This window comes from Heptranchias perlo, chromosome 23 (genome assembly GCF_035084215.1).
Source record: "Heptranchias perlo isolate sHepPer1 chromosome 23, sHepPer1.hap1, whole genome shotgun sequence".
In the NCBI taxonomy this organism is placed as follows: domain Eukaryota; kingdom Metazoa; phylum Chordata; class Chondrichthyes; order Hexanchiformes; family Hexanchidae; genus Heptranchias; species Heptranchias perlo.
The window spans coordinates 7,733,179-7,755,985 of NC_090347.1; the positions used below are offsets into that span (position 1 = coordinate 7,733,179).

At 44.7% G+C, this 22,807-nt stretch overlaps 1 protein-coding gene across 1 annotated transcript in view; it reads right to left on the reverse strand.

The window, feature by feature from the left end:
• Positions 1-445: 445 nt before the first annotated feature.
• The window catches only part of rgs9b (regulator of G protein signaling 9b), an 85,652-nt gene continuing 63,290 nt past the window's right edge, over positions 446-22,807 (reverse strand). The window contains exons 14-19 of the mRNA XM_068004482.1: positions 21,487-21,574; positions 18,966-19,104; positions 18,643-18,728; positions 14,493-14,616; positions 1,346-1,845; positions 446-602 (exon numbers count right to left, since the gene is read on the reverse strand). Coding sequence (XP_067860583.1) covers positions 446-602; positions 1,346-1,845; positions 14,493-14,616; positions 18,643-18,728; positions 18,966-19,104; positions 21,487-21,574 — 1,094 coding nt within the window. The remainder of the gene's footprint in view (positions 603-1,345; positions 1,846-14,492; positions 14,617-18,642; positions 18,729-18,965; positions 19,105-21,486; positions 21,575-22,807) is intronic.

The window sequence follows — 22,807 nt, forward strand, 5'->3', positions numbered from 1 at the left end:
GTCTGAGAACCCTCTGTTCAACTTATTTAGATCTCCCAGGTTGTTATGGCATATTTTTTCCTGGGAAGAATTATGGGCACATGCTGCAATTGAAGATTCCCAGTTCTTGTTTAAAGCTCATCTCTGCATGGCAACTGTTTTATGTCATTATAATGACCTTAGTTATCCACAGTTCTTAGCAGAAAAAAGCAATGTCATGGCAACCTGGATGATGCGGGAGCAGAAAGTGCTCTATCAAGAGAAATAAAACTGAAGATTTATAATCATTTAAACAAAGAAGAGAATGAAGAATGTGACAAATAAAATTATTTCACGAAGTTGGGTGTTTCTTTAACAGTATTTGCCAACATAGCAGAAGAGCTGGTTTCATAATACTGGCATTAAGGCAGTTCAAGTACTTAGGTCGGCTTCACAATATCTCCATAGGCCTTAAACTGAACTCCCATCATCCTGCTTTACTTTCCTCTGCCACATTCTCCCAAGGACAAATGACTTCCTTCGCAGAGTCTCTGTAGGTGCGGTGACAATCTTCATCCTCATCCTCGGAGTCTATGGGGTAAATTCTGCACTCGGAGGGGATGTCTACTTTGATTTGGAAAAAACTGAGGGAACAGAAATCAAAGATAATAAACAGTTAAAAATCTCCAAGTTATTTAAGACCCACAGTTGTGCTAGATATCTTCATTGACTATATTTCCTCAATTTCTCTTTTTGTCCTTTTCTTTTCTGAAAGTGCTGACATGCTGGGATACAGTTCCATGAGCACCAATGCTCTCCAGCATCTGAGCCAAACAGTCATTCTTCATATTTGAGTCAGGTCAGTGAGTGTTGGTAGGGTTTCAACATTGGGGCATCACAGCTCAGCCCACCCCTGTCCAATTTTAGCACTCCCCCAAGATTTGTTAACACAGGTTATGCCAGGGATTGTGTTGAGACCTTTCCAAACTGGTCTGCATGGCTCAGTATCCCATCATGCAGTGCATTTATCCATCTAGAAAGCGTTGACTTGTTTTAAATGCAGATGTGCACTTCATGCAAAGGGTAGTGGAAATCTGGAACTCTCCCTCCCGCAAAAGTTGTGGATGCTGAGTCAATTGAAAATTACAAGACTGAGGGTTGATGGATTTTTGTTAGGTAGGGTATCAATGGATTATGGAGCAAAGGCGGGTAAATAGGGTTAAAGTACAGATCAGCCATGATCTAATTGAATGGTGGAACAGGCTCGGAGGACTGAATGGCCTAATCTTGTTACTATGTTCCTAAAGCTCTTCACGGTATTAACTTATTAATTGACATCTAAGATAACTCGATGCAACAGTGGAAGGAAAGAGAAGAGGTTGCTTACTTGGACACTCTTCTTGGCCTTTGCTGCAGCTGCTTTTCTTCACCATTTAAAGGTTGGATCTTTCCATTATTCAACGAGATGCACTTAGGAGACAAAGTTGCAAAGACTGGTGAATGTGTACATCCTTGTCTCAAAAACCTGCTGAAGGACAGAGCCATTTTGGATTTCTGAGAAGGTTTGGTTTCCGTGGGTGCTGATACCTGGTTGTAGGTGCTTGATTCGGACCCAATTGACAACTCTGTGCTTTCAGCAACTGAGGAAAATTGATTAGAAACAGAATTATTATGCTCCCATTTTCTTTCCAGCGCTGGGGTGCTGTCTATGGCCACACTGATCGGTGAAGGGCAGATGGCACTGTTTGGTAGCAGAATGTGTCTGGGGGAGTAGAAGGGCAGATCACCATTGGCAGCATTGGATAAGGAGGGGCTTGGAGAACAAGGTGGGATACATAAGCCTGTGTACACAGTCAGGTGGGGAACAGGTGCGGTAAACCTACATATCTATAAAAGAAGAGAAAATGTTTAATGCAACAGGAAAGCAACTATCAGTCACAAACACACTAAATCAGAACTTCAGCAACTGACAATTATTGACCTCTGCCAGGATTTTGTGGATAAAATAATATCAAGGCACTCACTGAACAAATTGTAAGCTTTCAAAGGAAAGCATTTCCTCATTATGTGGATGCTGCTACTAAGTAGCTACCATTAAACATTTCTGCATTATGAACCAGTCACTAACAGCAGGTTAGCCAGGACACTATTTAAAGAGCAGGGGATTCTCTTCCTCCCTCAAACAACACCACTAGAATTATTCATTCCACTGCTGTTTGTGGGACCTTGTGTGCAAAATGGCTACTTCTGTAACTGCACAATGTAATTTCGATGTACCTGAGAGATGTGATAAAGAGCTATATCAATGTAAGTTGTTATCTCATTCCCAATAGCTCAGTAAGGTGAGGTGAACCTATAGACCAGTTAGATTCCAGGGCTGATCTCCTGTCTGTGTTATTAGCTGATCTCAACCAGGGTAGTGATATGGATGCTACAATTAACTTCACCGTCCCTGGGTTAGAAGGGGATTACTATCTACAGCTCCTGTTTGAAGTGCATTGCCCTGAATTTCCATGGAGTTCCTGCCATAACCTCAGCAGAAGATCAGTGGAAGCCCCAGAGAACCAGTGTAAATGGCCAATATAGCTGCTTGTGCTTTTTCTCCAGGGGTTCGGTTGGTCCCCTGGTAGAGAAGCTGTCCACCCCTACCGTATTTCCAGCTATATATGTGTGAATGTCGAGTAAATACCAGATGAGGTTTGGCTGTCATGCCTCCATGGTTAAAAAGCTTGCTTACGCCGGCTATCAAGGTTCACATATGAATGAATGGCCACATGGGCGAGGTACTAGAGAGTGGCTGGGAATTATATCCCACCAAGAAGTTGACATCTTTGGGAGTGGAAGGAAGAAAATTGTTAGAAAGGGGAGAACAACGCTCACTCCCCCAGTTAATGTCTCATGGTGTAAGTCATGCCAATGAGGGGATCCTTATTATTTGGAATAGTTTGAGAATAGATTTTTTTTCACCAAAAATTACCAGCATGAATAAAGCCAGATCACACAACCAGTAGCTTTCACGTGTATATCAAGCAGATTAAATAAGAGCCATAGTTTACTGGTAATGATGACACTTAAGGAATAAAATTTTCTTCATGGGGAGGGAGTTGCTCTAATTCACCTTTTTTTAAACTGGTTTATGGGGCAGTGTTGGTCATAGTCCACACCAAAGTGCCTTTCAGGACTTGTCGCCATGATTACAGATAAAGGAAGTCATGATTATGTTTTTATGTCTGCCAATACAAGTTTATTGGGTCTGAAAGTCTGCGCCCATTCTGATGTACTCCTGTCATAATTTTAGTGGGAGAACACTGGAAGTGCCACATACTACGCCGGGACCCGGGAATACTGGGCCAAATCCTTGCGTTCCAGTTTTCAGACGGCCTTGTAGGGCACAGCCTCTGTCTGCCCACATAAGGCCATCGTCATAAGGAGCGGGGTGGGGGGGAGCAAGGACTTCTTACATTGAGATTTCCTGCGACTGTGGCCCTCAAAGGGACTTCGGTGTATCCTTGGTGTCGCTAAGCCCGGTTAGAGCAGGCATACTGGATACTGGCCATCTCCACGGCAGAAGTGGGGCCCACCTAGAGGGTCGGTCACAGCTTAGATCCCCAAAGATTTTAACTGCAACATTTAAAAAAATATAATAATTGTCCCCCTCTATAAAGGGGACTGAGGGAGGGGGAGAACCTGGCACCAAACATCGCTCTTTGTCATTGCTTTTATTGCCCCTTCCATTGGTCTAACATCTTATCATTCATTCATTGTTTGAGCACATCAATGGCCTTGACATAAGTACGGAGAACTTTAGGGATCCACTCAGCAGGAACATGACATGAGACTCAGAAAAATAACAACAGTGACTGCACTTTGAAGTCATTCATTTTATGTGAAGTCCTTTGGGATGATTCTACGTGACATGATAAGGTGCTATATAAATGGAAGTTCTTTCTATGATAATGTATGAATCAGTGAGTACTTTTTATGACCCAAAAATGCTTGCAAAAATCAGTGCAGATGTGAGCCAGTACGAGTTGGGTGCGGTATTGCTTCAGAGAGATGATGACTGACAAGCAGTAATCTTTACATTTTGCTCAATGATGGACACTGAGCACTGATATGCCAAAATTGAGAAGGAAATACCAGCAATGACATTCACTTTTGAGATGCTTCCACCAGGAGATATGTATGGTCTGATAATCGATGGAAATAAAAATCAGGAGAGATGTAAAACAGGCTGCCGATTCACTATCACCTGTTTTACACTATCGCCCAAAGTCAAAATTAGCCCCACTGTGTGACTGCAGTTCCAATTATATGTAGTTGCAGTATCAGTCTTTGATTTTAAAGAAGGGGAATGTAATGGTTTTGAATGTTGGTTGCTAGTATTCAAAAAGCTACAGCATCCTTTAGGCTATTTATATAATATTCAATCCTCAGTAACTTTAGTGTGCCAAAATGAGCAGTAAATAGATATCTGTGAGTGAGCCACTAGCTTGTAAATCAATGGGAGAACTCTTACATCGTAAGTATCAGAGTGAACCTAGAGTATGTGATATGTTTACGAACCTAAGACCGAATTGTTAATAGACACCCAGGCGTTTGCAATGTATAGTGTTTACGATAACTTTTATTTTAAATGGTGTCATTTTTTAAGCTCCGCATGGCCAGGGCTGAGCAGTGGTGAGGTTGAGAAGCAGTGTGATATCTGACTCTGTGGTTGTTACTGCTTATTGTTGTGTTGCAAATTGCAAGGCTTTTTTTTCCAGCAACGTTTTAGCTTTTGTTCCCTTCGTCATTGATAAATGTTGTATTTTTTGACACCATTCAAAAGAGGAAAATCCCCTTGTGCACTTCTTTACATTTTCTATTTTATAATTTTTGGGCATGTACAGAAAATCATTTCTGAAAGAAACAAATTCTCCTCTTCCAAAAGAAAGCAGCTCGGGGCGACACCAATACACCACCCTGTGAGCTGCAGGGTCCAGCTGTACACCCACTTTCCTCCACGTGCTGGGTTGCCAACTTCAACCACGCCAGGGACAGAAAGCCCTGAGCGGATAACAGATACCTCCCTCGAGATCAAGGGGAAATGCAGGGAGGGCGTCGTACCAGGACACTGCCATGTGCACCTCCCATTACAAAGCAGCATGGGCAGATGCCTGGCATCAGGTTGCCTTTAGGCCTTGATGCAGAAAGCCCAAGGAAAGGAAAGGGGTGATAGAAAACAACAGGAAAAGTGGATCGAAATACACCTTTGGCAGAAAGGATAGAAGAGCAACAGTTCACAGTGAATTGGATGGAGTGGAGAAACGTTGAAGACAGCGTGAGGATGGTCCTGCCATGGTTCCCAAAGCAGCTGAGTTACTCAATACTTCAACCTCACCAAAAGCCAGCAAGTGCGGAGCAGAACCTTCCAATCATGTAAAAAATGCATGTTGTTCAGGCCATAATGAATAACAAGGTATGTCTAAGAGTGAGAGCTTTGTCACAGCAGTGATTATTGTAGCATGAAATTAAGTTATGCTGAATGCTAAGATAATCGTTGACATAGTCGATATAAGATCCTGTGCAAAAGGGGAGGGAAAGTGTCACGATGTACTTCGAGTAAAAACTGCATGCCTTCGACTTTCTATCCCTTTCACATAATGAATCAAACAGGCATCAGATGGAGTTCAACAATGATGGTGGCGTCGGGAGCACAGGAAGAATCTTTGAACAGCGCTATATGAAGAACACAATGAAAATGAGGAAACATATTTGGAGTTTTACAATACAACAGGATAATCTGGAGTTTGGCACAAGATGAAAACATCAACCAGGCACAACAGAAACACACAAAGCAGATGGGCAATGATTGATACTACTTTATTCGTAATTTTTTTTTTCATTAAATGAACATGAAATAGAATCTGCAGCCAAAACATGTCATTCTAAAAATCCACTGTTCACACTTTCACAGGAGCTTCAAGTTATGGTATTTAGTATTTAAAATACAGAAAATGTATGGTTTGTGCGAGTGTGTTGCAGGCATGGACTTGCTTCCTGGACTAATTACATAACAATTTCAAGTCATGTAAGGCCAGGTCTAGATTAAATGTCAGGAGGTGGTTCTTTTCCCAGAGAATAGTTGACCTGTGTAACAGGCCGCCGGCTCGTGCAGTGAAAGCTGATTCGCTGAATTCCTTCAAGTGAGAGCTGGACCTGTTTCTGGTAGGGGGCGGGGATCAGTTTGTGTAAAAAGTAGGTAATTAGGGCCAGGGTGGTTTCCTATAATAGAGGAATTATCCAGATTTTCTCCCCCTTAATTGGCCTGGGTTTTAAATCTGTTTTATCACCTGTCCCAGGAGAATACATGGCTTTCGGGTGGGGTGGGGAGTGTATATATTCTGATGTACACGGCATTGCAGTTGTGTGGGACAGGCTGGACGGACCAGTGGGTCTTTTTCTGTCCGTCATTGTTTGTACGGTGACCTTTTCAGAGCTTTATCAGAATTTCCAGCTTCTGTTACTGCCATTAACTGCAGTCATTATATACACTGAGATCTATTTTAGCATCAGTGTCATGTGGCAGAAAGAGGGAGCCTTTCACAACATTGTGATTGGATCACAGTCATGCTCGGGGGTCAACTGACAGAAAGAGGCTTCAGCTTTACGCCTTGGTCTGATTTACGCAATGTCTGTTAGTAGTTTGCAACATGCAGTGAAAATGAGATAATAACATGACAACTTGAATGATGTAACACAATAGCACTCTTGTTTAATTGTGAGAGTCTTGATAGTAATTCTCCCTCCATTCTCTTTGAAAGTATGGTCTCTGCTCCCTCCCGCCCCATTGTGATGCAATTGCGACTAGGAACTCAGTGTGTGAGTTGATTATTGGCACAAACCCACATCTCACCACTCCTTGTCACCATGATTTTGTCTACTACCCCAGCACGTCACTCACTGCAACTGAGTCACGTAATACAAACTGGGATTGAACTATAAAACTATCATGTCTTAACTTCAGAGCTCATTAAAACTGGAATAAAATTGCTTGTTCCCTATACATTATGAATTATAATACAGATAAAAACCTGATTCAAAGCAGTAACACACCTCAAAGTTCAGGTGACACAGATAAACTGCTTGAGCCTGTTTCTACTGTTTGTCAACTGAACGAATGCATTACTCCATTGTAACAGACTCTTGGGTATTATCAGATAAATAGCCTACTACTCCTGTGTGTTACCTCAGATATAGCCTCGAACTACCTGTGTGTTATCTTATATAGAGCCTCCTACTACCTGTGTGTTATCTTATATAGAGCCTCCTACTACCTGTGTTATCTTATATAGAGCCTCCTGCTACTTGTGTTATCTTATATAGAGCCTCCTGCTACTTGTGTTATCTTATGTAAGGAGTCGCACAACACCAGGTTATAGTCCAACAGTTTTATTTGAAATCACAAGCTTTCGGAGCTTTGCTCCTTCGTCAGGTGAAGTGAAGAGATGAATAAAGGCACAGCATATATAGTCAGAGAACAATGCCTGGTGATTACAGATAATCTTTCTAACTGCCCTTTATCACACCTCGGCAGAGAGATAATCACAGCAATCAAAGGAGTGAATGGTGTTCAGACAGGTTAGTCAGGGAAACATTACATCCAAGAATACTGAGGTGGGGTCACAAGGGGTCAAATGTAGCAGATGCTGGGGTTTGTATTAAAAACAGATAACTTTTTTTTTGCTGGAAATCGTAGCAGGTCCAGCCGCATCTGTGTATGGAGAACAAGCCAACTATGACTTGAGTCTGGATGACTCTACGTCAGGTGGGGTTACATGTAGCGTGACATGAACCCAAGATCCCGGTTGAGGCCGTCCTCATGGGTGCGGAACTTGGCTATCAATTTCTGCTTGACAATTTTGCGTTGTCATGTGTTTTGAAGGCCGCCTTGGAGAACGCTTACCCGAAGATTGGAGGCTGAATGTCCTTGACTGCTGAAGTGTTCCCCGACTGGGAGGGAACCTTCCTGCCTGGCGATTGTTGTGCGGTGTCCGTTCATCCGTTGTCGCAGTGTCTGCATGGTCTCGCCGATGTACCATGCTCCGCGGAGGGCATCCTTTCCTGCAACGTATGAGGTAGACAACGTTGGCCGAGTCACAGGAGTATGAACCATGTACCTGGTGGGTGGTGTCCTCTCGTGTGATGGTGGTATCTGTGTCGATGATCTGGCATGTCTTACAGAGGTTGCCGTGGCAGGGTTGTGTGGTGTCATGGACGCTGTTCTCCTGAAAGCTGGGTAATTTGCTGCAAGCGATGGTCTGTTTGATGTTAGGTGGCTGTTTGAAGGTGAGTAGTGGAGGCATCCAGACTCAAGTCGTAGTTGGCTTGTTCTCCATACACAGATGCGGCCGGACCTGCTGCGATTTCCAGCAAAAAAAAAGTTATCTGTTTTTAATACAAACCCCAGCATCTGCTACATTTGACCCCTTGTGACCCCACCTCAGTATTCTTGGATGTAATGTTTCCCTGACTAACCTGTCTGAACACCATTCACTCCTTTGATTGCTGTGATTATCTCTCTGCCGAGGTGTGATAAAGGGCAGTTAGAAAGATTATCTGTAATCACCAGGCATTGTTCTCTGACTATATATGCTGTGCCTATATGCATCTCTTCACTTCACCTGACGAAGGAGCAAAGCTCCGAAAGCTTGTGATTTCAAATAAAACTGTTGGACTATAACCTGGTGTTGTGCGACTCCTTACATTTGTCCACCCCAGTCCATCACCGGCATCTCCACATCATGTGTTATCTTATGTAGAGCCTCCTGCTACCTGTGTGTTATCTTATATAGAGCCTCCTGCTACCTGTGTTATCTCATATAGAGCCTTCTCCTAACTGTGTTATCTTATATAGAGCCTCCTGCTACCTGTGTTATCTTATATAGAGCCTCCTGCTACCTGTGTTATCTCATATAGAGCCTTCTCCTAACTGTGTTATCTTATATAGAGCCTCCTGCTACCTGTGTTATCTTATTATAGAGCCTCCTGCTACCTGTGTTATCTTATTATAGAGCCTCCTACTACCTGTGTGTTATCTTTTATGGAGTCTTCTGCTACCTGTGTGTTATCTTATATAGAGCCTCCTACTACCTGTGTGTTATCTTTTATGGAGCTTCCTACTACCTGTGTGTTACCTTATATAGAGCCTCCTACTACCTGTGTGTTATCTTTTATGGAGCTTCCTACTACCTGTGTGTTACCTTATATAGAGCCTCCTACTACCTGTGTGTTATCTTTTTATGGAGCTTCCTACTACCTGTGTGTTACCTTATATAGAGCCTCCTACTACCTGTGTGTTATCTTTTATGGAGCTTCCTACTACCTGTGTGTTATCTTATATAGAGCCTCCTACTACCTGTGTGTTATCTTATATAGAGCCTCCTACTACCTATGTGTTATCTTATATAGAGCCTCCTACTACCTGTGTGTTATCTTTAATGGAGCTTCCTACTACCTGTGTGTTATCTTATATGGAGCCTCCTACTACCTGTGTGTTATCTTTTATGGAGTCTCCTGCTACCTGTGTGTTATCTTATATAGAGCCTCCTACTACCTGTGTGTTATCTTTTATGGAGCTTCCTACTACCTGTGTGTTATCTTATATAGAGTCTCCTGCTACCTGTGTGTTATCTTTTATGGAGTCTCCTGCTACCTGTGTGTTATCTTATATAGAGCCTCCTGCTACCTGTGTGTTATCTTTTATGGAGCTTCCTACTACCTGTGTGTCATCTTGTATGTAACTCACTCCTACCTGCATGTTCTCCCCTATGTAGCTCACTTTGGTCTATGCTATCCTATAGTTTGATTTTCATTTATTTCAGCGAATCATCTTTTTCATTGTCATGGTAAACTGAAGTCTGTAAAGTGCGGAGACATTCCACCATGATTATTTGAGAGCAGACCACTATGGATATACCACCAGCACCGCATGAAATGAAGCAAAGATGAAAGACTGTACAAGTATACCCAATAGGAAAAAGATTACAGGGTCATCTAAACAATAACAGAGAACAGAGGCTTTAAAGGAGCGGTACACATGGCCCAGCTGAGACCCTATTAAGGGAAGAATAAGGAGATCACTGAGCCTTGAGGCCCTTTCTTTCCTATTGCCCCTGTACAATCTGCACTGTCATGGACTCTCCATGGGGAAAACGCTCGAGAAGGTAAAGCTCAGTGCAATTCTTCCCAGACCCCTCATTTGAGTGACAATTTCAGGACATCAATCCAACATTATACTATTTAACCTGTTGAGTGCTGAGTCTTTTTAGGAACTTCACACATCATGTTTATAAGTCAATGGGCTGCTGTATCGAATCCATGTTAGGATAGCCCAGCCCAGCCACTAGGAGTCCTTATTCCAAAATGGTGAGCTGGAGGATGTTATCCAACTATTTGCTTATTCATTTTGAAAGAGTCAGTGTAGATAAATAAACATTTTAACAGAGATTGTTCATGCCATTCTACACAATCCAACATTGTCCTTTCAATGATTTTGACTCTGGTGTCGTTCCTTTAAATACAGCAGTGACTACCTGATGGGACTGAGTTAATGTACATGCAAATATCTTTTACAACAAAAAGAAACACATTTTATAAATGATTTTCACAAACAAAACACATTTTATATTTCAGGTGGTAATTCAATTGTACTCCAAACCCCCCCCCATTAAATCAATGATAGGAGCACACAACGAATGTAACCAAGGACCAAAATGATCGGACACTGGTGAAAAGACCAGCAAATATAGTTCAGGAGAAACAAGCAAACAAATTACATTATTCCATTAATTGTATAATAATAAATAAAGATTTCAAACTATTTAAAGTTCCAAGCCATTAAAAGGTGTGCATATATATGTAGGTATTTTAAATGCTGAGAGATAATGGTCTTGAAATTCTTGTAGGTCTGTTCTGCCGGCACAAGTGCAGTGGAGTGGAAGCCCAGTCTGCACATGCTGGCTGCTGGAGACCCTGTCTCAAATACTAGTGATGGGGTCATTTGTACGGCCGGGACAGAAGCATCTTGTGTGCAAGGGCATTTCTCCCGTGCAAGGGCACTTCTCCCGTGCAAGGGCCCACCTCCCGTGCAAGGGCCCACCTCCCGTACAAAGGCGCATGTCCAGTGCAAGGGCGCACCTCCTGTGCAAGGGCGCAGCTCCTGTGCAAGGGCGCAGCTCCTGTGCAAGGGCGCAGCTCATGTGCAAGAGAGCATCTCCCGTGCAAGGATGCCCCACACTGCTGGCCAGAATGTTGGAGAGCCGCCATGTCACTCTAACAGAGGAGTGGACACTCAGCAAGGGCCCATGTTCTTCACATCTTCTGCTCCCAATGGAGCAAGTGGGCCTCCTGAGGAAAGTAAAGGTTTCGGGTCTCTTTAGGCCTTCAGTGTGACTTACCCCAGCTCTCAGATGGTGAGAGTTCTGCTGAGGCCTTTTAAGGGCTTAAAGGATAGAATTCCCAGGTAGCCCAGGCACTCCCCCGGACACACCTTCATGATGTGAGCAGAGCCATGGGGAAGATTTACCCATGGCCCCGCCCAGAACTGCAGAATCCAGTGTAACTGGGTTCAACCCTAAAATCCGAGCCCAGCTTTACTGCACCCCCCGCCCCCCCTCTGTTTTTGTACTGAATTTCCACCTTCATGAATGTAATTTTGGGGCAAAAATCTTAGTACAAGACTAGTATAAACTGTGCTGTTTCAGCTTGTTAACTCGTCTCCCCTGCACGTGCAGACTCAGTAACTCCCAGCCAGAAACCTGTGTCAATAGCTGCACCTACTGATTTTAACCCACCAACTTTGCTGTGCTGTGTCAGTAATTTCTCCCCGTGAGCATCCTGAAGATGACAGCAGAATTCACTGTTTATACTAAAACATTCAAAACTTCAACGGAAACAGACGGATAATAACGAAAAGGCGTCTTTGCAACTAATTTTCATAAAGTAAATGTTTATCCTCACAGCAGCGTTGGAAAGTTAATAAAACTTTACACGTTTTCACATTTAAGAGTTGTGAAGAGCTGAATAATAAACCCAGTTCTGTGTTTGCATAGATCTCTGAATTTAGAGTACTTGTTCTATGTAAGTGCAATAGTTATTCTTTATTCTGTATTCTAAGTATTTTTTATCTTTCGTGATTTAGTTTTCTATCCCTCTTCTCACTGGCCCTCAAGTTAGGCCCTGATCCACGTTACCCTCCAGCTCACCCACATCTCCATGGACCATGGGACCAGATCGCACTAAATGCTGCTGCTCAGTCGGCCTGTCAAGAGACACGCTCGAGTGGTGCGGGTTTAATAAGGACCCAGCCTCTGAATCTCTCCACTCACCCAACGTAGGCTCCTTTGTAAACCTTCAGAGACTACTAGAGCTATCAGAAATATTCACCTGGAGACAAGAAATATTAGATCTCATCAACAAACTGCAGCAGATATCAGCCTTTACACTGGTGGGGGGGAGGGGTGGGATGATGGGGGGGTGGGGTTGTAGGATGATGGGGGGTGGGTTTGTTGGGATGGTGGGGGTGGGGTTGTGAGATGGTGGGGGGTTGTGGGATGGTGGGGGGGGTTGTGGGATGGTGGGGGGGGTTGTGGGATGGTGGGGGGGTTGTGGGATGGTGGGGGTGGGGTTGTGGGATGGTGGGGGGGTTGTGGGATGGTGGGGGGGGTTGTGGGATGGTGGGGGGGTTGTGGGATGGTGGGGGGGGTTGTGGGATGGTGGGGGGGTTGTGGGATGGTGGGGGGGTTGTGGGATGGTGGGGGTGGGGTTGTGGGATGGTGGGGGGGTTGTGGGATGGTGGGGGCGTTGTGGGATGGTGGGGGCGTTGTGGGATGGTGGGGGCGTTGTGGGATGGTGGGGGCGTTGTGGGATGGTGGGGGGGTTGTGGGATGGTGGGGGGGTTGTGGGATGGTGGGGGGGTTGTGGGATGGTGGGGGGGTTGTGGGATGGTGGGGGGTGGGGTTGTTGGGGGTTGGGGTTGTTGGGGGTTGGGGTTGTGGGTGGGGAGGTTAGGGTTGTGGGATGGTGGGGGGGTTGTGGGATGGTGGGGGGGGTTTGTGGGATGGTGGGGGGTTGGGGTTGTTTGAATGGTGGGGGGGTGGGGTTGTTTGAATGGTGGGGGGGTGGGGTTGTGGGATGGTGGGGGGGTTGTGGGATGGTGGGGGGGGGTGGTTGTGGGATGGTGGGGGGGGGGGTTGTGGGATGGTGGGGGGTGGGGTTGTTTGAATGGTGGGGGGGTGGGGTTGTTTGAATGGTGGGGGGTGGGGGTTGTGGGTGGTGTTTTAGGGTTGTTGGGACTCCAGCATCCTTGTGACACAAATCACTTGCGCCTGCACATGGGGAGAAATGGAAAATCAAATGGATCAGCCAATCTTGGGCCTTATGAACGGTTGGATAACGGGACATTGCTTACATGAAAAGATTATATTCAAGGGCAATTAGGGATGGGCAATAAATGCCAGCCTCGCCAGCGATGCCCACATCCCATGAACGAATATATTTTTTAAATTATTTGGTGGTTAGCCTCACCATTACTTTCATAGCAAAATCTGGCCCAATGTGTTTGTAGGATCTTGCTGAATGCAAAATGGCTGTTGCATTTGTCTCCATAACAACAGTCACTGCATTCCAAAGTGATTTACTTTAACATAAGCACTTTGAGATGTTTCTGAGAGACTTGATGAGGTGTAATATAATTATACAATAACTACAATGGATCCCACTGACCGAGGCAATGGCTAGGAATTTCCTCGGAGCTGATCCCACTCTGCCGCCATAACTTTGCCACAGGTGCGGCCGCAAGCCCCATTTATCCGTGTGAACGGATTTCCGTTGGCGAAGCAGCTCTGAGGAAATTCCCGGCCACTATAGCGCTACGGCTGGGTGGCAATAAAATGAACAGATGCCCCAGATAAAGGAGTTTCTCGGCGACTGGCTGTCCAGCACCTTTTTGTACTGGGTCAAAGGGAGAAGAATTTTACCACAAAGGTGTTCTACGCAAGTGATGCGATGGTGCATTTCAACATGAATTACATCATCGCGCCATCTGTAAACAAACAAAATAAAGGTTCAGCAAATAATTTTTTCCCATGCAAACAGTGCCCATTTGAAGGGAAGGCTCGTCACATGCCTGGGTGAAGTCCATCTGCAGCCTTCCTTGGCCACATTATGTTGTGTGACACAGAATGAGAGGGGAGGCTGGAGCGGAGGGGCAGGATGGGAGGGGCAGGAGTGACAGCAGAGAATAGAAACAGCTCATGAAAAATTGATATTACAGGTTTGAGAGGCGCTGGTGCCGACACATGTGCCCCGTACTCTCACACCGAGCACTGGTTACATGCCCTATCTGTGTGAAATGGGTGCTGACCGTAGATGATTTATTGCACGTTTGGTGGAGGTGTCAGTTTAGCATTTTCCCCTGAGGGTCTTTACTGCGCCTCTTGTTTGGGAGGCTCCTGCTTCATCTGGTGTCTGCGATCTAACTTGCTCATAACCTGCGTTATGTCGACCACCTTCAGGCCACTGGCAGCCGCTCTTGCTTTCGCCTCCTCCTCCAGCTGTCGCAGGATGACCGGGCTCGGGCTGGAGCGTCTCTGTCTCTTCATGAATGGGAAGTTACTGGAAACCACAAAAATAATCTTATAGGATGCATGAAAACTGTCGAGGTTTCAGTAATGTTTGTACAGCCATGCACGATTGATAACTAACTCTTCAACCCCAGGCTCCTCCCATGATATTCTGACTAAATACACCAGCTACTGTGGTACTGAACCACACAGACCTGCAAGGACCCAGTTTCAATCCCTGGTCTCCAGCACATCAGCCAATCTCAAATGGGGCTGTGGTAGAATTGGCTTAAGTGGCTGCACTTTGAGTAATTCATTGGTTATGAAACGCTTTCGGGGTTTCCACGGGACTCGGGACCAGATGAAGTGCCCTGTAAAAGCAAGTTGTTTCTTTCCATGTAAGTGAGTTGGGGGAGGGGAAGGATCAGCCAGGATTCATGATCCTGATTCCTAGCCGGTAACCATTGGTGGACAATGGCTATGTATGTGTGTGGATGTTGGATGAAGACAGGACTGAGCTCGGCTGTGACATTCCCCAAGGACGAATAGCCTGCGGTCCCTCACTCAGTCGTGCAGAATGGTCATTCGGAGGGTGGAGCGGGGTTGTATACGGGAGGACTGCTGGCAGCACGAGCCGTGCCCCAGAAGGGTAGAAACGAGGAAGAGAAACAAGTATTTCCTCCTAACAGGACTCACATCTTGCTCTGGTGGATTAGTGACTGTTCATCTAGGAAGTGGCAGACTCAACAAGTTTCCTAATTCACCCTCACACATGACCCTGTTATGGCAGGATCCTGTGGACCAGCTCATCGTAAAGAAATACAAAAATGTTCTTATTTGGAATAATACTTCTAGTGTGCAAGATTGAGGCTGATCTGATCGAGGTGTTTAAAATGTTAAAATGATTCGATAGGGTAGATACAGAGAAACGATTTCCTCTGACGGGGAATCAAGAACGAGGGGACATAATCTTGGAATTAGTGCTATGCCATTTAGGAGGGAAATCAGGAAGCACTTTTTCAGAATTCTGGAATTCTCTGCTCCAAAGGGCCGTGGATGCTGGGGGACAATTGGAACTTTTAAAGACTGAGATCGATAGATTTTTCTTGGGTAAGGGTATCGAGAGATGTGGAGCAAAGGCGGGTAAATGGGGTTGAGGTACAGATCAGCCATGATCTAATTGAATGGCGGAGCATGCTCATGGGGCTAAATGGCCTTCTCCTGTTCCTATGTTCCTTTGAAACAAGCAGAGACAATAACTGTAGGAATGTGAATCAACAACAGAGGTGACCTGTGTGCAGATATCAGGATTTAAATCACTGAATTAGCCAGCTCCGGTGCTGCTGTTACAGTTGTGCCTTGTTACATCATAAAATGCAAAGCTGTTCCTAATAGAGCATAAATGTACAATTTCAAAATTTGTATACAAGGTTTGCAGATTAAATAGTTCTGTTACTTTATTTGCAGGACTACAAGGTAAGAGCAGGGAAGTGGAACTAATTGGATAGCTCTTTCAAAGAGCCAGCACAGGCACGATGGGCCAAGTGGCCTCCTCCTGTACTGTATGATTCCATGATTCTAAACTGTGTAAAATATTTTCATTCTTCAGGAGGTACATGAAAGTCACCAGCTCACTGAGCTGAGATTCCCTTCCTGCTGTAGAGAAGGATCAGACCCTCCACTCAGTGTGTGCACCAACCCAGAGTACTGGAAACTCAGCGTGCTCACCCTCTGGACACCAGGCAGCTAATTAGCTCTTTTATCTTCTATTGATTTGTTATTGTAACAAAATTCTTTTAATGGGGCTGCTCTTCGATTAACCATTCTTTTAATGGGGCTGCTCTTCGATTAACCATTCTTTTAATGGGGCTGCTCTTCGATTAACCATTCTTTTAATGGGGCTGCTCTTCGATTAACCATTCTTTTAATGGGGCTGCTCTTCGATTAACCATTCTTTTAATGGGGCTGCTCTTCGATTAACCATTCTTTTAATGGGGCTGCTCTTCGATTAACCATTCTTTTAATGGGGCTGCTCTTCGATTAACCATTCTTTTAATGGGGCTGCTCTTCGATTAACCATTCTTTTAATGGGGCTGCTCTTCGATTAACCATTCTTTTAATGGGGCTGCTCTTCGATTAACCATTCTTTTAATGGGGCTGCTCTTCGATTAACCATTCTTTTAATGGGGCTGCTCTTCGATTAACCATTCTTTTAATGGGGCTGCTCTTCGATTAACCATTCTTTTAATGGGGCTGCTCTTCGATTAACCATTCTTTTAATGGGGCTGCTCTTCGATTAACCATTCTTTTAGTCAGTGAGGTTCTAATACGTTTAGAAATTCACCGTGCTCAAGTATTTTCAACCCAAGCCAATGAGAAATCCATTTAGAGTTTCTGTTTGCCTGATGTGGAGTGCGCGCTTTACACCTGCAAGGACACAGGCCATTTACCTTAAGCTTAGATAACGAAGGAACAGGAGTAGGCCATTCAGCCCCTCGAGCCTGTTCCGCCAAACACAAGCACAATTTGGCAGCGGCCGAGGCTGTGAGCCCGAAGTGAATGTAGTGAGACGGCTGGAGTTTAACCAGCTGAAACCTCACTGCTTACCAGTCCGGATCACTGGTAAACGTCCCGCTGCTTGTCCAGCCACAGACCCCCTACTCATTGGGCCAGTGGGTTATAGGGTTATCTGAAGCTGAGTGGGAAGAATACCAGCTCCCAGTGAGAGGTTTATCCCTTCATGGACCCAATGAACCAGGCTTGAATTAACCTGACCCCAAACACATCCTGCTTAGCTCTCCCACATGAAGGATAATCACTGGTTGGTCTTTATGCTCTTATTAGGTATACAGCAAATAGCAGGAACGCCTCCCGAATGGTACGGTGAGCAGCACAACTCACCATGAACTGTTATTATCCTCCAGACTACAGGTGGACACACGTCGCATCTCATCGAAGACGGTTCCATCAGTTAAAGATGTGGGGGTTCAGCAGCAACTAACTGCCCCTCTGTAACCCAATCAGTGTAGGTACTGAACCCTGGATATACAAGCACCTGTTCACAATCCTGGTCTCCGCATAATGCCTGACCGCAGCTGTCATCACAGGTCTCAGAGTTTCCCCACCAGCCTGCTGGAAGTGCCCATGCAGGATGGCTTGTGATGTGCCAGCTGCCTTGACTTCAAATTTCAAAGCCACGCACTCGCCTGACTCATCAACGTTAATTGAGGCCCTCACGTGAGTCACCCTCTAGCAGGTCAGTGCCAGGCTGCTGGAAACCAAAGCCCTCTCTCCCTATAACCGTTTCTCCATTGTGGCTTGGCTCTGGATGTCACACATAGAATCATAGAATGATATAGCACAGGAGGAGGCCAATCGGCCCATCGTGCCTGTGCCAGCTCTTTGAAAGAGCGATCCAATTAATTCCCTTCCCCTGCCCTGCAAATTTTCCCCCTTCAAGTATTTATCCAATTCCCTTTTGAAAGTTATTATTGAATCTGCTTCCACCGCCCTTTCAGGCAGCGCGTTCCAGATCGTAACAACTCGTTGCATAAAAAAATGTCTCCTCATCTCCCCTCTGCTTCTTTTGCCAATTATCTTAAATCATGGCCTGTCGGAAGCCCTTCTGTTGCATGTGTCGGAGCTCCAAACCATCGAAGGAGAGCAAAAAGTAAAATAAAACTGCAGATGCTGTGAATCCGAATCAAGAAACAGAAAATGCTGGAAAGACTCAACAGGTCAGGCAGCATCTGAGGAGGGGACAGAGGGGAGAACTGTTTGGGCACATATCTTACATCTTATGTCATAAGCTTAAACCTCCATCGGGACTTTGCTCTTGTCAAGAAGGGACAAGAAAGGCAGAGTTTCTTACACCCCTATCTCAGTGCAGAACTGTGTCCAAATCTGCCAGAACGTCCAGATGCCAATCTGAATCAACAATTGGGGCAGGCACCTCTTGTATTGTCTTTAACCATCTCAGAAATGCAGACATACTGAATGGAACTGGATTATGCAACGACAGCATTCGACCCCCACTTTAATTTGATCAGTTTAAGAGTGGGGACATTCCGGTACTGACCTTTTAAGCTTGGTCTCTTCAGGAATGAGCGCCTTATTCTGCGTTTCCTTGTAAATGGGGGATTTTAAAAACCGTGGGTATGAATCCTGCGCACAAGAAACAAGAAGGAGTGACTGGAGTGTGTTACGAGAAGTTGCAATCTGCTCTTCCAAAAGCTGCCTCATCAAGCCCAATTGTTCATCTAATCGCCTTGATAACGAGTTATGTTATGGAGGAGAAAACAAAAGACCCTGTCCCACCCACCCATACAACCGGGTACAGAGGGGTCACAAAGTTACAATGCTATGAAAACAAAACAAAGGGAAACAAAATGCAGAGCGGACCTTTTTCATCAGCATGTAAATGTGAGTCTGTGCAGCGTCCAGCACATATCGATGTGGGTATTTCAGGCCCTTCACAGTAATCTCCATGGTCCTCCCATCAATGTTAATCCAACGCCTCGCTCCCTGTGCCAGGAAAGTTCTGAAACCATAGGATAGCACATTAGTGTTTTTTTATATATGTATAGTGAGGAAGAGGCATTGAGTGCTACTATTTGTTAACACGCTGCCCTTTCACCTCTGGGTTTGGGTCGTAGTCCAGTTGGAGAGGATGGATGAGTTCGTACATCTAACTTACTCCTCAAATCAATAAAGTTCATTAACATTGACTCTCAGGTGGCACAGATTTATTAAGTTTATAGGACTTAAACATACGACAAAACCTTGTGGGTCTAGTCAGGGGGGTTCAAATGTGTCACTTTTCCCAGCTCGGTGTATAGGTTCATCAGACCTTATCAAATCCAACGTATCTATTCCGAAACCCACTTCTTATACCTTTTTCTTATCCCCTCTACCTGACAATCCACACATTTCTGCATTATATGATTATACAAAAGTTAAACTACAACCCCATAAAAGATGAATTTTACTGAGCTTCCCTTATCCCTTATCAATGATTTTAGTTCCCTTTCCATCGACTGGTACAACTCCCCTACTTTGTTATTCTATCGATAGTTTCACTCTTGTTATATATCATTGCCAGCCACCAAATGAAACTTCTAATTATAAGTCTGTCTTTGATTCAGACCATTTCGTACCAATCTCCTGTTTCTATAAAGGAGGATGTATTCACAGATGTTTCCTTCTAACGATTTTTCCTGCACTTGTTATCAACTGATTATTCTCTGAACTATATAAAGCATGTCAGGTTTACTGAAGTGACTAAACTGACCATTGCTTTAAGGTCTTAGTTCAACAGTTCAGTGGTCACTGCATCTAAATTGACTTATACTTCCCTGATTAACAGGCAAAAGTTAAAGGTTATTATTACTGTAATTTAAAGAGCAATCAATAGAAGTATTAACAGACTTCAGAACAGTCTCATTAACCCTTTCCTTACAATAAAACCCCTCTCTTCTAGCACCACAGCTCAAAACCGCCTCTCAAAGATGATAGCACAGTGGCCAGCATTCAATATGCAAGTTGTATCCTTCCCTTACTATAAAAACATTTAATCTCCTTCCTAATTCATCAAAAACAGGTGCTACGTTGAGACTCGTATCCCACACTTTAAGGGATTACATAGCACGTTTCCCTGAAAAGATTGTAATTTTTCTATGACGAGTAAAATGGTCTCTAGAATGAGATCCAAACACTATTTTATTACAGTAAGGAATAAATGCTCCCACCGTCTATCCCAGAGGAGCATACATTAGAGGATATTTTCCTCTGTTACTGGTTTCCCTAACTTTTCAACTCACATTAATAAAAAGAACTTACATTTATATAGTGACTTTAACGATCTCAGGACGTCCCAAAGCACATTACAGCCAATTAAGTAATTTTGAAGTGTAGTGACTGTTGTAAGGAAACGTGGCAGCCAATTTGCGCACAGCAAGATCCCACAAACAGCAATGTGATAATGACCAGATAATCTGTTTCAGTGGTGGTGTTGAGGGATAAATATTGACCAGGATACGGGGACAACTCCCCTGCTCTTCTTTGAAATAGTGCCATGGAATCTTTTACATCCACCTGAGAGGGCAGGCTTAACATCCCACCCGAAAGACAGGCCAGCACTCCCTCAGTGCTGCACTGGAGTGTCAGGCCTAGATTTTGTGCTCAAGTCTCTGGAGTGGGGCTTGAACCCACAATGTTCTGACTCAGAGGCGAGAGAGTGCTACCATTGGGCACTGCAAGTTTATACCTCATTCTTTCTAATTCAGTTTTAAAGTAATTTTATTTCCATTCCTCATCCTTTTCCCCTCTGCCATTTTTATCCCTGTTTCTATGGGTGCATTTACTCTACAAGTTTAGCATTGGGGCGAAGTAGTTCAGTATAAATTGGCTGTTAAGCCCTAACCTGACTCCTGAGCAAAGTGGAGTGAGTCTCCCTCTTCCAGCAAGTGTCACCCCACTTCATTCAGGGTCAGGTCGGGCCCTGACTCTGGATTCAGGGATCTCTCTATTTGCCAAAGGTAAAACCTGAGAGGTTCCCTATCTCTGTCCCCTCCTCCAGCCCTACAACCCCCTGAGATCTCTGCGCTCCTCCAATTCTGGCCTCTTGCGAATCCCCAATTTTAATCGCTCCACCATTGGCGGCCGTGCCTTCAGCTGCCTTAGGACCTAAGCTCTGGAATTCCCTCCCTAAATCTCTCCGACTCTCTACCTCTCCTGTAAGACGCTCCTTAAAACCTACCTCTTTGACCAAGCTTTTGGTCACCTGTCCTAATATTTCCTTATGTGGCTCGGTGTCAGATTTTGACTGATTACGCTCCTGTGAAGTGCCTTGGGATGTTTTACTATGTTAAAGGTGCTGTATAAATGCAAGTTTTTGATATTGTTGTTGAGGACAGCAACTCACTTGTAAATCTCCTCAGCTTTTTCCTTGACCTTTGACTGTTCTCCATATTTCAAGTCTTCACAAGCTTCCCAGAAAGCCAGGTTCTCCACTAAAATGTAAAAACTCATCATTTAACATTCATCAAACTGTTGCCTCATAGATGTAATAACAAGATGGCAAGGCATTGTTCAGAGGAAATTAAACTATATTCAAATGTTAAAGTTCCCTTGTATCTTCTCTCCTTTTTCATCAATTTTCTCCCCTCTCCTCATCCTCTTCTGAAACTACAGACCCCCCCTCGCTGGGCACAGTTTCATGGGCCGAGTGGCCACTTTTCTTATGTGAGTCTAGACAGTGAGTGTCGGCAAGTTATTCCACCAGGGAGAGCATCACAAACTAACCTTATCCGGTCTTCACTTGATGCCTATACTCACGCTTCCAGCAGAGACTGCTGGTTAGTGATCAAGAGCAGGACCCTTGGCCAATTCCACCCAGTCTCTAACCTGGACCAATTGTATCATTGCTCTGTCCGCAATCAACTAATCCACCACAGACCAAGGATCAAATTCGGGATCTTCGTGGATCGTGCGGCTCGGCTACTCAGATTTAACCAGCTGAGCTGTCGGGGGAGCCTCTCGCGTCCTTCCCGTTTCTGGATTTCCTGGCCTGTGGGCGATCTGGAACCCCACTATGTGCTTGTAAACGATCGGACCTCCCACTGACGCCACACACTCCGGCAGGGTGAGCAGCGAAGGTCCCTGGCAGGCAGGTCTCCAGGTATGTGCCAGGATTGCGGCCTGTGCATTTTTTAGGGCCAGGGTGGGTTTTTTTGTTGTCTATAGAAACTTTGTGTGAAAAATGCAATAATAAACAGGACAAGAAATATTGCTGTAATATCCCTGCACTCTGACAGATCTAAAACAAATGCAACACACCAAACCTGCCTCTGAAACTAATTTATGCACAATTCCACCCCAACCCCAGACAGCATCTGCAGTACAACCAGGAATTTCAAGTAAAGCCTTTGCATTCCGTGCTATCTACTATATTCACTAGGATTCCAGCTTGACTTACGTCAGGGACCCCTCTTAATAACGTGAGAAGGCACAGAACAAAAAGAGGCCATTCAGCCAACTCCTCCTGCAGAACTTGCACAACCTGCTCTAACACAGTCTCGAACCCCTTCCCCCATTTAGGAACATAGGAAGAGGGGTATTCAGCCCTTTGGGCCTGTTCCGCCATTCAATTAGATCATGGCTGATCTGTATCTTAACTCCATTTACCCGCCTTGGTTCCATATCCCTTAATACCCTTACCTAACAAAAATCTATCAATGTCAGTT